The sequence below is a fragment of the Apteryx rowi genome, unplaced genomic scaffold (genome assembly GCF_003343035.1).
Source record: "Apteryx rowi isolate R43461 unplaced genomic scaffold, aptRow1 scaffold_283, whole genome shotgun sequence".
Lineage (NCBI taxonomy): Eukaryota > Metazoa > Chordata > Aves > Apterygiformes > Apterygidae > Apteryx > Apteryx rowi.
Genome location: NW_020449230.1, coordinates 52,578 through 65,639, shown reverse-complemented (window position 1 = coordinate 65,639; position 13,062 = coordinate 52,578). Strand labels below are relative to the sequence as shown.

At 60.5% G+C, this 13,062-nt stretch overlaps 1 protein-coding gene across 1 annotated transcript; it reads left to right on the top strand.

Moving 5' to 3' along the window:
• On the top strand, positions 1–11,408 carry MFSD12 (major facilitator superfamily domain containing 12; the record flags this gene model as incomplete). The annotated part of the gene is made up of 11 exons (XM_026068948.1): positions 1–232; positions 5,847–6,057; positions 7,309–7,432; positions 7,665–7,862; positions 8,182–8,274; positions 8,378–8,470; positions 9,487–9,657; positions 9,925–10,019; positions 10,433–10,563; positions 10,677–10,791; positions 11,328–11,408. Coding segments are annotated over 10 exons (1,455 nt in total), but the record flags the coding sequence as incomplete, so codon positions are not given.
• Positions 11,409–13,062: the final 1,654 nt, after the last annotated feature.

Sequence of the window (13,062 nt, the reverse complement as noted above, 5' to 3'; positions counted from 1 at the left end):
CGGCTGAGCTTCGCCGCCGGGCACTTCCTCAACGACCTGTGCGCCTCGCTGTGGTTCACCTACCTGCTGCTCTACCTGCACGCCGTGCTGGGCTACAGCCACGGGCTGGCCGGCGGGCTGCTGCTGGCCGGGCAGGTGGCCGACGGGCTCTGCACGCCGCTGCTCGGCTACGAGGCCGATCGCTCGGCCGGCTGCGGCCGCTACGGGCGCAGGAAGTCCTGGCACCTCGTCGATATGGGGGGGGGAAGCCCTGGGGGTGCCTTTTTTGGGTGTCCACCATATGGAGGGGGGGACCGGGGTGTCCTGTATGGAGGGGGGCAGCCCTGGGGGTGCAGTTGTCGGGTGTCCTCCATATGGAGGGGGGAAGCCCTGGGGGTGCCTTTTTGGGTGCCCCCCATATAGAGGGGGGGACTGGGGTGTCCCCTATGGAGGGGGGCAGCCGTGGGGATGCTGTYCTGGGCTGCCCTGTATGCAGAGGGGGGAGCAGGGCTGGGGCTGAAGTGCCCTGGGTAGGTGCACCTCAGGGGTGTCCTGCAAAAATGGAGGGGGAACAGCCCCAGGGCAGCTTTTTTGGGGTGTCCTGCATCGATGGGCAACAGCCCCCATGGGGATGAGGTGAGCCCTGTGGTGYCCTGCATGGAGAGGGACAGCCCYRGAGGGTAGCAGGGCTGGGGCTGAGGTGCCCTGGGTAGGTGCGCCCCAGGGTTATCCTGCATGGGGGTGTGTGGGGGGGAACCAGTTGTGGGACAGTCCTTCTAGGGTGTCCCACTTGGATGGGAACAGCCCAAGGGTGACCTTCCTGGGATGCCCCATGTAGATGGGGAATAGCCCCTGTGGTGGTGAGGTGGGCCCTGGGGTGTCCTGCATGGAGAGGGACAGCCCTGGAGGGTAGCAGGGCTAGGGCTGAGGTGCCCTGGGTGGAGGAGAGGGGTCCCAGGGGTGCCCCGTATGGGGGGTGACAGCCCCTGTGGTGGTGAGCTAGGGCCTGGGGTGCCCCATGCAGAGGGGGGCAGCCCTGGGGATTAGTGGGGTGGAAGGAGGTGCTCTGGGACCCCCTGGGCAGGGACAGCCTGGGCTGGAGGGGGAAGGGGCAGTGTGATGTCCCTGCCCTGCCTGGGCACCACTGGGGGCCTGTGCTGGTGGTGTGGGCTGCCCAGGCTGTCCCAGCCCCATGCCCAGCAGTTAGTGGTGGGCTCACGGTCCCTTGGCTTCCCTGCGTGGTGGTGTGGGGCTGCAGGGTGGCCCTGCGTCACCCAGCTGCGACATGTCAGGGATGGCACCAGGTTAGGGGCAAGAGGTGGGTGTTTAGCTGATTGATACTACAGTGGAAACCAAACCTAGAGTTAAGTCTGGGTTTTCCCAGGAGCCTGGGGATTTACCTGGGACTTGCCTGTGGCCAGACAGCTCCTGCCACTGCAGTCAGTGACTGTCTCTGTGGGTGACCTTGGTCTGCATAGCTGGGCACGGGGCCCTTCACGTGCTGGGGACCGTTCCTGGTGCATGGAGACCAAGCAGGTTCGGAGGCTCTGGGGCACTTGCTGCAGCGGATCTTGACCCCAAAGTGCTGCGTTTGCAAGGGTTGTTTCCTCATGGCAGCGGTGTTGCTGGGTCTCCGCAGCGGGCACAAGCAGTGCCAGCTCTGCCCTGTAACCTTCCCGGCAGGGTGCCCTGCACCCTTCACGTGGTCGGGTGAAGGCAGCCAGGCTCCTGATGAGTAAGGGCCCCGTGGGGACGGGGAAGAGGCACTGGGTCTGTATGAATTATTAACAGGTGCTTGGCTCAAACCATGTCGTGGAGTCAAAAAGCGATGAAATGCTGGGGCTGGTGGGGACGCCGGTGTCATGGTTTGTCCCTGAGGGGACAGTGTGACCTGGAGGAAGGGTCCTTGGAGCCATGAGAAGGCACGGGGGTCTGCCCTGTCCCTAGCCCTCCTGGCAGGGCTGAGCTGGWGATGTCTCAAGCAGGGGATGGGTCAGTTAGCATGAAGAAATATCCATCTACAGCCAGAGATAAGGACCCTTGATGCTTCCTCCTGCCAACGATGCAGTAATGCTAGAGTGCTGGCTCCTTTTGAAGGAGAAGAGGATGTTTGTATTGTGGATGCTATCTTGATRCTGAATTTATCGCGGCCAACCGCTTCATGTAACCGAATTATAGTCAAGGGCTGATAAGGCAGCTGATTCCCCAGCGTTTTGCTTTGTTTGGGCTTTCAAACTTCGGGTGAGCCAGGGAAGGTYTCCTTTTTTGGTGTTGAGGGGGGACAACTTCACCCCCAGCTGCAGTGCCTGCTAGATCTGTGCTCTAGATTTAAGGAAGTGGCTGAAGCTGTACCAGCTCTCCCAGCACAAGCTGTGGTCTGGTCCAGCTGGGTGCTCTCTAGTGTGAGTGAAAGGGGAAGTCCTGAAGCACTTCTTGAAATGGGGTTGAGGCAGCCCCTGCTTCACTCAGCTCCCTGCTGCAGAAGAGACTGACTGGTGGCCCAAGATCCTGGTGCTGTGAGCTCTGCTCTGGCCCTCCAGTCCTGCCCCACTTTCTTTAGGGAGCAGGATGGAGGCTGGAGGCACAGTCAAGCTCTGAAGGCTGTGGTTCCCTGGTCAAATTGTGGGCTGTTTGTGGAAAGTGGGTGTTACCCCGTTGCCTCCCTTGTCCGGCCGCAGTGTGTCCCTGCAGGGAGCGGGACCAGCAAACTCTCAGTCTGAGCTAGCTCTGCCGGTCCTACTCTCTGCTTGGTCACACTGTGGCTAAATCCTCTGCATGGGAGCAGGGTGGCCCGTCTGGCAGCAACCCGTGCTCAGATCGGAGGAAATGTTGTGAAACCGCAGCCTCGGAGGAGTTACCATGAGTTGCTATCAGCAGTATCTTACCTTTGCAGTGGAGGTCTGGCTGACTGCAGAGCTGCTGGGTACCGGTGCTCCAGAGATGCTGTGGCCTGCTCTGGAACATGTGTCCTGGGCACCTTGCTCCACAAGCTGGCCTGGTCTCAGACTTTTGGAGCAGATTCCTGCAACAACAGAGTGGAAATAATGAACATTTTTTTGCCATGAGCCTCATGTAGGTTGTGTGACTGAGCAAGTCTGGCTGTGCTGTCCCAAACTCCTGCCTGCAGTGTCTGTGATGTGCTCACCCACTCACAGCCTGATGTTCCTGTGACCCTTTCCTGGAAGGCTTGGTTGCTTCAGGGATGCAACATTGAGTTGAGAGCTTGGACTTCTGTCACTTGCCCATGGGGTGGAGCAGGGACAGGCAGGGATGTTTTCCTGGGGTGCTCCAGGAGTCCTGTGCAGGATTTTTGGTATCACCTTACAGGAGGTTGGCTTTGCCCCGGTAGCTGGTTTGGTGGTCTGGGGGCCCTCCTGGGAGAGGGGGCTGAAGCTGGGCCGCCTCCATGGTGGAGGAGCAGGGAACTAGGGAGTAGGAGGGGAGGTGGTGACTTCTGCTGCTCTCTGGGGCTGTGTTTGAAATCGGGAGCTCCAGTCCTGCAAGCCTTGAGTGGAAGGAGAGAGYTGGCGCTTGGCAGCTGCCTCCTGCCAGCCAAGGGCTTAGACCCCTGGCTCGGGGAGAGCGGATGCCCCCCACGACCCTTCTGGCTCACGATGAAGCTGCATTAGTTTGGGTGGACCCTAGGGATATACAGATGTTGGGCAGGAGCWGAGCTGGGCTGAGGCTCTGCTGTGGCTGGCAGCTCACAGCCCCGTGCCTAGAGGAGCCCAGCTCTGTAAGGGTCACCTACATGGAGAATGCCCCTGTGGCAAGGTTGCTGCCTGCCCCACCACCCATCGCTGCAGAGCAGGGAGCAGGAAGCCGCACACGTGTGAAGACTTGATGGGGAGGAATGGCCGAGCTGCCTTCTGCAGGTAATGCCTGTGAGCCAGGCAAGGAGGGGTGGTGGGGCCTGGCTGCCCCGTTCCTGGGGTTGCAAGGGGCTGGGAGGAAGGAAGGACCGATGTGAACCTCGTGTGTGCTAGCAATGACTCCTGGCTTGTGTGTGGGTGCTGGGGCTGCGAGGGCAGATGTGGAGCTTGCAGCAGCCCAAGCRTCAGGGACTGCAGCTCCTGCCCCCCTGCTCTCCAGGGGTCATGGGCAAGTCCCTTGCAGCCCTTAGGGGATTCTGCAGGGCCCTCAGACTYGGAGGAAGGCAGAGCCTTGTTGATCCTCCAAACTGGCTCACTTAAACCCAGCAGCCCTTTAACATGGAACAGATGCATGAATTCTGGTCTGAGGTTTCAGACCTTCTTAGACCCTCCTTGTCCCTGGAGGATGGCTGCCCAGCTTTGCTTGCTGGGGGCAGAAACACCAATGTGTGTCCAAGTCCCCTGTCCTTCAGGGGGCAGATGCTCCCTGGAAGTCCAGAGATGGATGTGAGCTGACACAGGACAGCATCCAGGGCCCTGCTGGGACCCAAGCCAGTACAGAGTCGGTGTCTGAGCACAGCTGTGATTGCTGCCTGCCCTTGCTGGCCTGGGGCAGGGGTAGAGCCACCCTGGCAATGCCCTGGTGGCAAGCTGGGCCCAGCATCCTTCTGGAGCAGGGYGGACTGCTCTGTCCTGGCCCCACAGCAGCTGGGGGTGGTCGTGTGCCTCTCCAGCTTCCTCCTTGGGTGGAAGTGATTGGGAGGAATTTGCCATTTGGGGGTGGTARAGGGAGAAATCACTTAGGAGGAGGAAGACTGTGCAACCTTCAGCAGAGAGGGGACTTTGGGGGACCTCACAAAGTGGCTGCAGGTTCCCCTTGACCGTGGGAACTGGTTCYTGTGGCTCTGCAGCTGATAGATGCYGCAAACCTTGGCAGAGCGGGGGATGCGCAGTACAGYGATGTCCAGGGCACGCAGCCATCTCTGCTTCAGCTCCTGGGCCTTGAGAGCAGCGAAGTGTCTCAGTGGATTTGATGCGTAACCTTGAGAAAGGGGAGGGAGAAGCAAGCATGTCCCCGCCTGCTCCATGCAGGCGTCCCCATCCTGTGTGAAGGGGACACTGTTATGCTGCGATGGAGGAAGCAGCTGGGTTTGGTTTCACTGACTCAGCTGGGAACTTCTCTTTGTTCCTGAAGCCCAGCGTGGTGGAGTGGCGTCTGATGCCAGCTTCATGCTGTCCTGGGACCTGCAAGCAGGAGCAGATCTGTTCCTGTCTCCCACTGTGCTGGGATGAAGGCCAAGCTGCCTGGGAGGGGGAGTCACAGGCCATGGCTCTGGTGGTGACTTCTGCAAGCATGGAGGAAGGCGCGCTCACTCCACCAGCCCTACAGGAGAAGGGACGAGGAGGTGGATGGGCTAGCCCTGGGCTTGCAGGATAGCCCAGAGCCGTCCTGGTCTGCGAGGTGCCTTATCGCCCRCGGGCAGGCGGAGGGGAGGCGTGTGTCCTTGGGGCTGATTATCTGCAGGCCCTGAGAGGGGGAGAGAAGCCYTTGACTGTGGTGTACTGGGGAGTCCCTGGCCCCAATGGTGTGTGTGTGGGGGTGAAGGGTCTGTCCCCTGACAGTTTGAGGGGTGGATGGGGCAGGTGCAAGGTGGTTTTGGATTTTGGGGTGTTCTTGACACTTGTCAGTGACCTTTCCCCAGTCTGCTTGTCTCTAGCTGCTGGGTGCTAAAGGGAAAGGCATCATCCTGTGCGGGATGAGGCAGGGTGATGGGAACACTAGGGCTCCCCATGGTTTACCTGGCCTGAGGAAGGAGCCAGCCTTCTTCCCCAGCCCTTGGGGGTAGGAGCTGTCCTAGCAGAGGACTGGCTGTGTCTGTCCACCAGCCTCTGCCCTCAGGATGGGACTTGYGGGGTGCACGAGYCAGCTGTGGCCTTTGGGATCCCAGRGAAACAGGGCTTGCAGCCTCTCACTGCCTGTCTCCCCCTCTCTAGGTACCACCTGCGTCCTCCTGTCCTTCCCTTTCATCTTTAATCCCTGCCTGGGTTGCAAGGAGAACACTCCACAGTGGGCAGCCTTCATCTACTACCTCCCCTTCATCGTCATCTTCCAGTTTGGCTGGGCAGCCACACAGATCTCCCACTTGTCCCTCATCCCTGAGCTGGTGACCAATGACCATGAGAAGGTGGAGCTCACAGCCTTCAGGTGAGTGTGGCCAGGCCTGGGGTGTCCCCTGAGCTGGTAGGAGTGGCCCTGCCTGCACCAGGTCCCTTTGTTTGCATGGCAGAGAGCCCCTGGGTGCCACAGATCTGAGTGCTTCCTTGCCCTGGGCATAGCTGGACAAGTGCTGGGCCATGCAGGTATCCTGCAGGATGTCCCAGTGATGCTGGTTTTGTGGGTCCATGGCCCAAACCCCTGGGTACCAGGCAAGAAGGTCCCAGTGCCAGTGATGCTGGTGATGCAGCCATCACCATGCTGTGCTGAATGTGACCCTTACCCGGTGCTGTAGGAGATCTCAGACCCTTCTCATGAAACCAGATGGGGTTTGTAATGAGTTGCTGGTGGGAGAATCAGGGCTGTCTGACAGCTCCCTTCCTACCCTGGGCTGTGGGGATGCCCCAGGAGATCCTGCTGGGTAAGAGGCTGGGGAGGGTGTCAAACCCTCTGCCCAGCCTCAGGGTGCATCTAGGCATGAGCTCATTCCAGGTTGTATCCTGCTGGTGGCTGTACCTGGCCCTTGAGCAGGGCAAAAGCAGTGCCCACCTGGCACTACTCTGAGCTGGGAGCACTTCTCTTTTGGGACTGGAGGGCAATGCTCACCAAGGAGGAAACCTCTCCTGGACCCCTCAAGGAGAGCTGGGCTGGGGCACTGCCCTGTGGTTGTCCCATCAGTGGGAATGGCCCCTGGGAACAGGCTGGACAGCCGTGTGCAGAGCCTGGCTCTCCTGCTTATCTGGCAGGATCAGGCTGTGGGGAAAAGTGTTTATCAGACRGAGCAGGGCCTGGTTATCTACCTTGGTGGGAGGAAGTTGCCCTTCCGGCAGGGTGAGYGGGTACAACATCTCGCCCCACGCAGGAAGGATGTGGGGCCGGTGCTAGAATAACCGTGAGCCAAGGACACAGCTGAGCTCTGCTCTAGGGGCTCCAGGTCTTGGTGAGCAGTGTGTGAGCTGGGGCATCCTTAGGGCAGAGAGAAACTGTGCCTGGGGATGGACAGAYTGACCCTGAAGAAGCTTGGTTTCCTCCCAGTCTTACCCCAAGGCTTGGATGGAGGATGCTGGAGGTGCCTCAGTATGGTGAATGCATGGCCAGGGCTGGCCAGTCACTGTGTGCTCTTGGAGGTATCACCATGCAGTGCAAAGCTGGCTGTACCTTGCCTGATTTGGGGCTAGCCTTGGTTTGGGGTTTGTGCTGTGCTCAATCCTCTGCATCACTTGGACGCACTGACTCCCCCAGGTATGCCTTCACCGTCATGGCCAATATCACTGTGTACGGCCTGGCCTGGCTTCTGCTGAACCTGCAGGTGGAGCAGCCTGAGCGCATGGAGCACCTGGGCATCCAGGATGTCCCTGTATTTCGGGTGAGTGGCAGGGCTCTTCCCTGGGCAGGACAGGGCTAAATTCAGGGGGTAGTAGGGGGTTTTGAAATCTCAGTGCCCTGAGATCTCACCTGCYGCATTGGACAGGGGCAGCATCAAACTCCCAAAAATGGGTTTTTAGGAACCCATTTTTGCCCACCCGTCTTCTGGACGGGGTGGATRGTGGACAGGCAAGGGGCACCCTTTGTTATGCTCACCTCTTCTGYCTCACCAGAACCTGTCCCTCATTGTGGTGGGCCTGGGTGCTGTGTTCTCCCTCATCTTCCACCTGGGCACCAAAGAGAAGCCATACCCACTGGGCGTGCTGCCCCAGCCCGAGGAGAGCACACCCCTGCTGCACAAGGAGCCGGCRAGCCCCCCGCGTCCACTGCTGCTCTGGAAACACTGGCTGCTGGAGCCCGCTTTCTACCAGGTACAACAGGGACAGGGGCACAGCCACCCAGTGTCTGGCTTTGAGTGGGGACCACAGYGCCTGTCCTGGGACGCTACCCTGCCCAGATGCTGCGCCTGGGCTGGGGCATCCTCTGGCCCAGGGATGTGTTCCCTGGTAGGGGTGAGGATGGGGCTGTACTAGGCACCCACCTAATACATCAGGTGGCCTGTCCTTGTCTTGGTGTGCAGCAGCCTCTGTGCCATGGCAGGGCTGGGCACAGGAGGTGTCAGCCTCTCCCATCTCCAGTTTGCACAGGCTGAGCAGCACTGCCATGTCTTTGCCATCTCTCTCTTTGCAGGTGGCAGTGCTCTACATGGCCACCCGGCTCATCGTCAACCTGTCCCAGACCTACATTGCCATGTACCTGACCAACTCGCTGCTGCTGCCCAAGGTGGGCACAGGGCAGGTTTCCACCCATGTGCTGAAGTTGCTTGGGCAGGGGTCTTGTGCTGAGAGCCTGGAGCTCATCTTCTCCATGTCCTTGTCTCTCCCAGAAATACATTGCCACCATCCCCTTGATGATGTACGTCAGTGGCTTCCTCTCCTCCTTCCTCATGAAGCCTGTGAATAAGTGGATAGGCCGAAATGTGAGTCCTGGGAGCCTGGTGGGGCAGGGTATAACAGTCTGCTCCTGAGCAGCAGGGGTTGGGGAGGAAGGCCAGATCCTGCTCCCACAAGTGTCCTGGAAGCAGAGCACTTGGCACACCTGAACCTGACTGCAGAGCAGGGACCCCTGCACATACCCTCTGCCCTGGCTGCCAAGCAGCCTCCTGCCGCAGTGTGGTCCTGCAGGGCAGTGAGGCTGTGGAGGTGGTGAGCCAGGTGAGGGAGCATGGGCTATCCTGCACCTCTCTAAGGGTGCTGAGGTCAGGGAAAGCAGTGCTGGCCTACAGCTGGTCTATGCTGCTCAGCCCTGGCAGGTCTGGGAGAGTCCAGAGGTGCCCACAAGAGATGGAGGAGGGCTTGGCTGGTGCCACCCTGCCTATGTGKGGTGTGCAGGTCTCCTGCAGGGGCTGCCCCTCCAATGCATCTCCCCTCCGGTCTAGAGCAAACACCATCCCTGGGAAGGCCCCCTCTCACCAGCTGGGTGCGGGGCATGGCTGGGGTTGTCCCTGTGCCCTGCGTGGGCACTGTACCTACAGCTCTCCCCAGGACCCAGCTCAGGCTGCAGCCAAAACTCTAAAGCAGCCTGGATCACTGCAGGGCTCTTGTGTTTTGGGGGCTCCTGGACCAAGAGCTGTTAAAGAAATGGTCCTAGCTCTCCCTCCAGTCCTAGGGAGCAGCTGGCAGCCAAGCAGGAGGACATGCCCACCCACAGCTGCTGCCTGGTACCATACTGGTGCTGGAGCACTGGGCTGTGGGGTGGGGGAAATGGTCTCTCTGCATCACGCCCCTGTTCTCTTGGGCAGTTGCTGTTTTGGGGAGTGTTGACTGGTGTCTCTAGACTTGAGGGTGTTTTGCACCAGGGCTGACTCTGGTGTTGGCTCGGACGCTCTCCCTGCTCACCCCTGCCTTGCTGAGCGTTGGCTGGGCCTGGAGCGTGACCAGCCAAGCCTGAGCTCTCCCCTCTCCCTCTGCCYATCCCTGTGCTGGTGTGGAGCAGCTGACCTACTTCGTGGGCATCCTGGTGATCTTGGCCTTTGCCTCCTGGGTGACCCTGACCAGGCAGATGGGAGTGGAGATCTACGCGGCGGCTATGCTGCTTGGGGCTGGCTCGGCCACTATCCTGGTCACATCCCTCTCCATGACGGCTGACCTCATTGGGACCAACACGGTATGTTTGCACCGTCTGGCTGGGCTGGACCGCAGCTCAGCTAGGGTGTCACAGTGGGRCTAAGGAGATGTCTGTGGGGGTATGCAGCAGTCAGGGATCCAGGCAGCCCTGTCCCTTATGCCTAGCCCCTGCTGCTTGCTGGGCTCTGGTGTAATATGGGCTCTGCCCATGAGAGGGCACAAGGCTCTTGCTCTTGATGCCTTCTGGGATGTGTGGCACAGGCAGGCCCCAGTGCAGTGGGAGACGAGGCTTTCCCTCCCCTTGCAGCACAGCAGTGCATTYGTCTACGGGGCCATGAGCTTCACGGACAAGATGGCCAACGGACTGGCTGTGATGGCAATCCAGAACCTGCATCCATGCCCGTAAGTGTCCCTGAAGAGCGGGAACCCTCCCAGTGACATCTTCAGCCAGATCTGCTGGGGTCCAGGTAGCAAATAGCCCTTGTTCGGAGCATGCCCCTATAYCCTTAGTGAGAGACACCAGTGAAAACCAGCTCTGATTTGTCTTAAATCCTTCCTTGACTTCTATTTTTGAGCCCAAAAGCTGAGAGGTGGGGGAACAAGATGTCCAGGGTGCTGCCCCCTCTCCTTGCTCTGGACCTATCCCTCATGCCCAAGTGTGAACCAGCCCTGATGCCTGCAGCAGACCCAGCTGAGTGCTTAGGACGGCTGCCAGGCAGTGGGAGGGTGTCAGCAGCCCCAGGGTGCTTGGGCAGTGCTGGGCCATGCTTCARTCCCTGCCACCAAGCACAGCCCCTCCTGTCTTCTCCCTGCAGGACCGAGCTCTGCTGTTCTGCCTGCATCAGCTTCTACCACTGGGTGATGGTGGTGGTCACTGGGGGGATTGCTGTGGCYGCCACAGTGTCTCTGTGCTGCATCATGATCTGGCCCATCCGGGTTCGCTTCCGTGAGTGTGACCATGGGGCTGGTAGCCCTGGGAGGGGGCAGGTGTGGGGTTGGGGGCTCTGGCAGTCCCCCAGTCCTCTGCCAGCCTGGGCTGAAGGGAAAGTGTCTTTCCAGATCACCCTGACTGCAGCAAGGTGCTGGGAGCTTTATCCCAGTGGGAGATGCCAGGGCAAGGCTGGCTGCAAGGAAGCTCACAGCCTTGCCCGGTGGGAGCCGGGTGACCCTCATGGTAGGCACACAGGCAGGCCCCAGCTCCCTGTGTTCTTGCTTTTGCTGTCCCTGTCCCCAGAGCTGGCAATGCTCTGGGCTGTGCCAATGCTGGGGGGCTGCGCCTGCTTGCTGTGCCGCCTTGGAGGGGGGCAGGATCTGCCCCTGCCCAGCTGTGCAGTGGCTGTGCTGAGCCCTGCAGCCCGTGGGTGGCTGAGGTGTGGAGAGGGAGGTCCCTCTAGCTGTCCCTGGTGGTAGCCAGATGTGAGGGGCTGGGATCTAGGTGCCCCTTGCTGTGCCTGGGACCTGTCAGCTGGGGATGGGTGTCAGCTCATCAGCTGCATCTCAAGCCCTTCTGGGTGCTTCTTGCTCTACTCTAGGGTGGGGGGAAAGCACTGAACCCCCCATCTGTGGGGCTCAGTAAAAGTTGCCCAGTCCCTGTGCAGCCTTGGGGCCCTTCTGCTTGTGGCAGGAGATCCTCTAAGGACCAGGCCAGCGTGTGCTGGGTCACCCCAGCAAGCTACAACAGCTCCTAAGCCATCACTTGTGTCCCCACAGATGATGTCTCCCTGCTGGGGCTGAACGGAGGAGGGACCCAGCCGAGCGAGACAGAAAGCACAGAGGGAAGGAGCCGGAGCAACACAGTCAACTGAGCTGGGCGCGTGTCCCTGGCTGCGGTGATGTCCATGCTGCTGAGCTCCGCCTGGAGGGACCCTGACGGGAGGGATGGCACCAGGACTGAGGAGCTGGGCTCAGGTGGGATCCAGCCACTGCCCTGCCTCTCTGTCACTTTGCACAGGACTTGTCACTCCACGTTCTCCTTGGGGACTTGCTGAAGGATGTCCCTGTGTTTGCACAAGTGTAACACTAGAAGGCCTGGGGCCRGGCTGCGGGGGGTCAGCCCTGGCCCTGTGGGACAGGCTTGCCCGGCCCTTGGTTTTAACAGCTTTTGTAAGGTCAGTGTCTTTATATAGCACTTTTTTAAATGACCAACAGCAACAAAACAACCTCTAAACTTGAATAAACACTCTTGTTGTCAAAGGATGCCTCTTCCCGGGGAGCCTGTATTCTTTCTGGGCAGGTGCCGTGAGGCCCGGGGCTGGGCTGGGCTCCTCTTCCTCCTTTCCCAGCTCGCGTGGTCCTGGGCTTCAGGCCCTCAGCCCCATGGCTAACATGGCTGTGAAGAACAGGAGCCGGCTGCGTATTTCCAGACAGGCTGGACTAGATGGTGGGTGATGCTGGGGGGTGACACTGGGCATGGTGCTGTTGGTGCCACCCCACGTGTGGGGCTGGGGCGGGGGGGGGGGGGGGAGGCACCCTGGCGCCCTCCCCTCAGCACCGGCGCGGGCAGGGTGCAGGGTGCCCGCCGTCCCCACCTCAGGCACGGGGCAAGGCGCTGCCCTCAACAAAGATGGCTGCTGCCGCCTGTCGCTGCTGGGGTTGTGCCCACAAAGAAAATGGCTGCCGCGCGGTGGCGTTTGATTGGTTCTTGCSCCGCTGTGTCCCACCTCCGGGGGGAGAACAGCCAATGAGAGTTCCCCGCACCCCTCCCGCCTGTGCAGCCCCGAAGTTAATTTTAACTCTAAGTGTGCTCGGGGGGCGAGCGAAAGCTGCGTGGTTATTTGAATTTTACAACAGTGCAGGAGGTTCCTAGTACCAGCCCTGGCTGCTAATAACAGCACATGGGGCAGAAAACCACGCTACCTCCCAGTGGGAGAGCTGAGCTCTGGGAGAGCTCAGTTTGCCAGCAAGGTGCTGCTGCAGTGCTGTGCCTTGAGCACAGGGACAGCACCCAGCACCCCAGAATGCGGCTGGCCTGCAGCACTGGCACCCTTTGGCTCCACGTGGGGTGCTAGACCCCCGGGCAGCAGGGAGGGCATGGCGCCACCCTGGCGCCTGAGCTTTGTCCAGGTTTGCAGCAGAGCCTGCCTGGGCCTGGTGGCGCAGTGCTGGGACAAGATCATGGGCGACAGAGCGCATAGGTGAACAGGGGCTCGGGGGGCTGAGGGCYGCGAGTGCCTTGGGCACTGGGGTGGGCCAGAAAGGTGATGGCACCTAGGGGGTGCGTGTAGAGGGCCTGTGTGAATGTGACATGTATGTGTGTGCATACATGTGTGCATGCCTGTGCATGTGCTGCAGGCGTGTGAGCACAGGCCCACGTGCGTGTGCGTCCGCACACGCGTGTGCCCCGGCCGCGCAGGGGCCGCGCTCGCCTGCACGTGCTGGGCACGTGGGTGCGGAGGGGCGGGTGTGCGCAGGCGCGGGGCGCGCCCACGTGGGCTCGCGCCGGCTG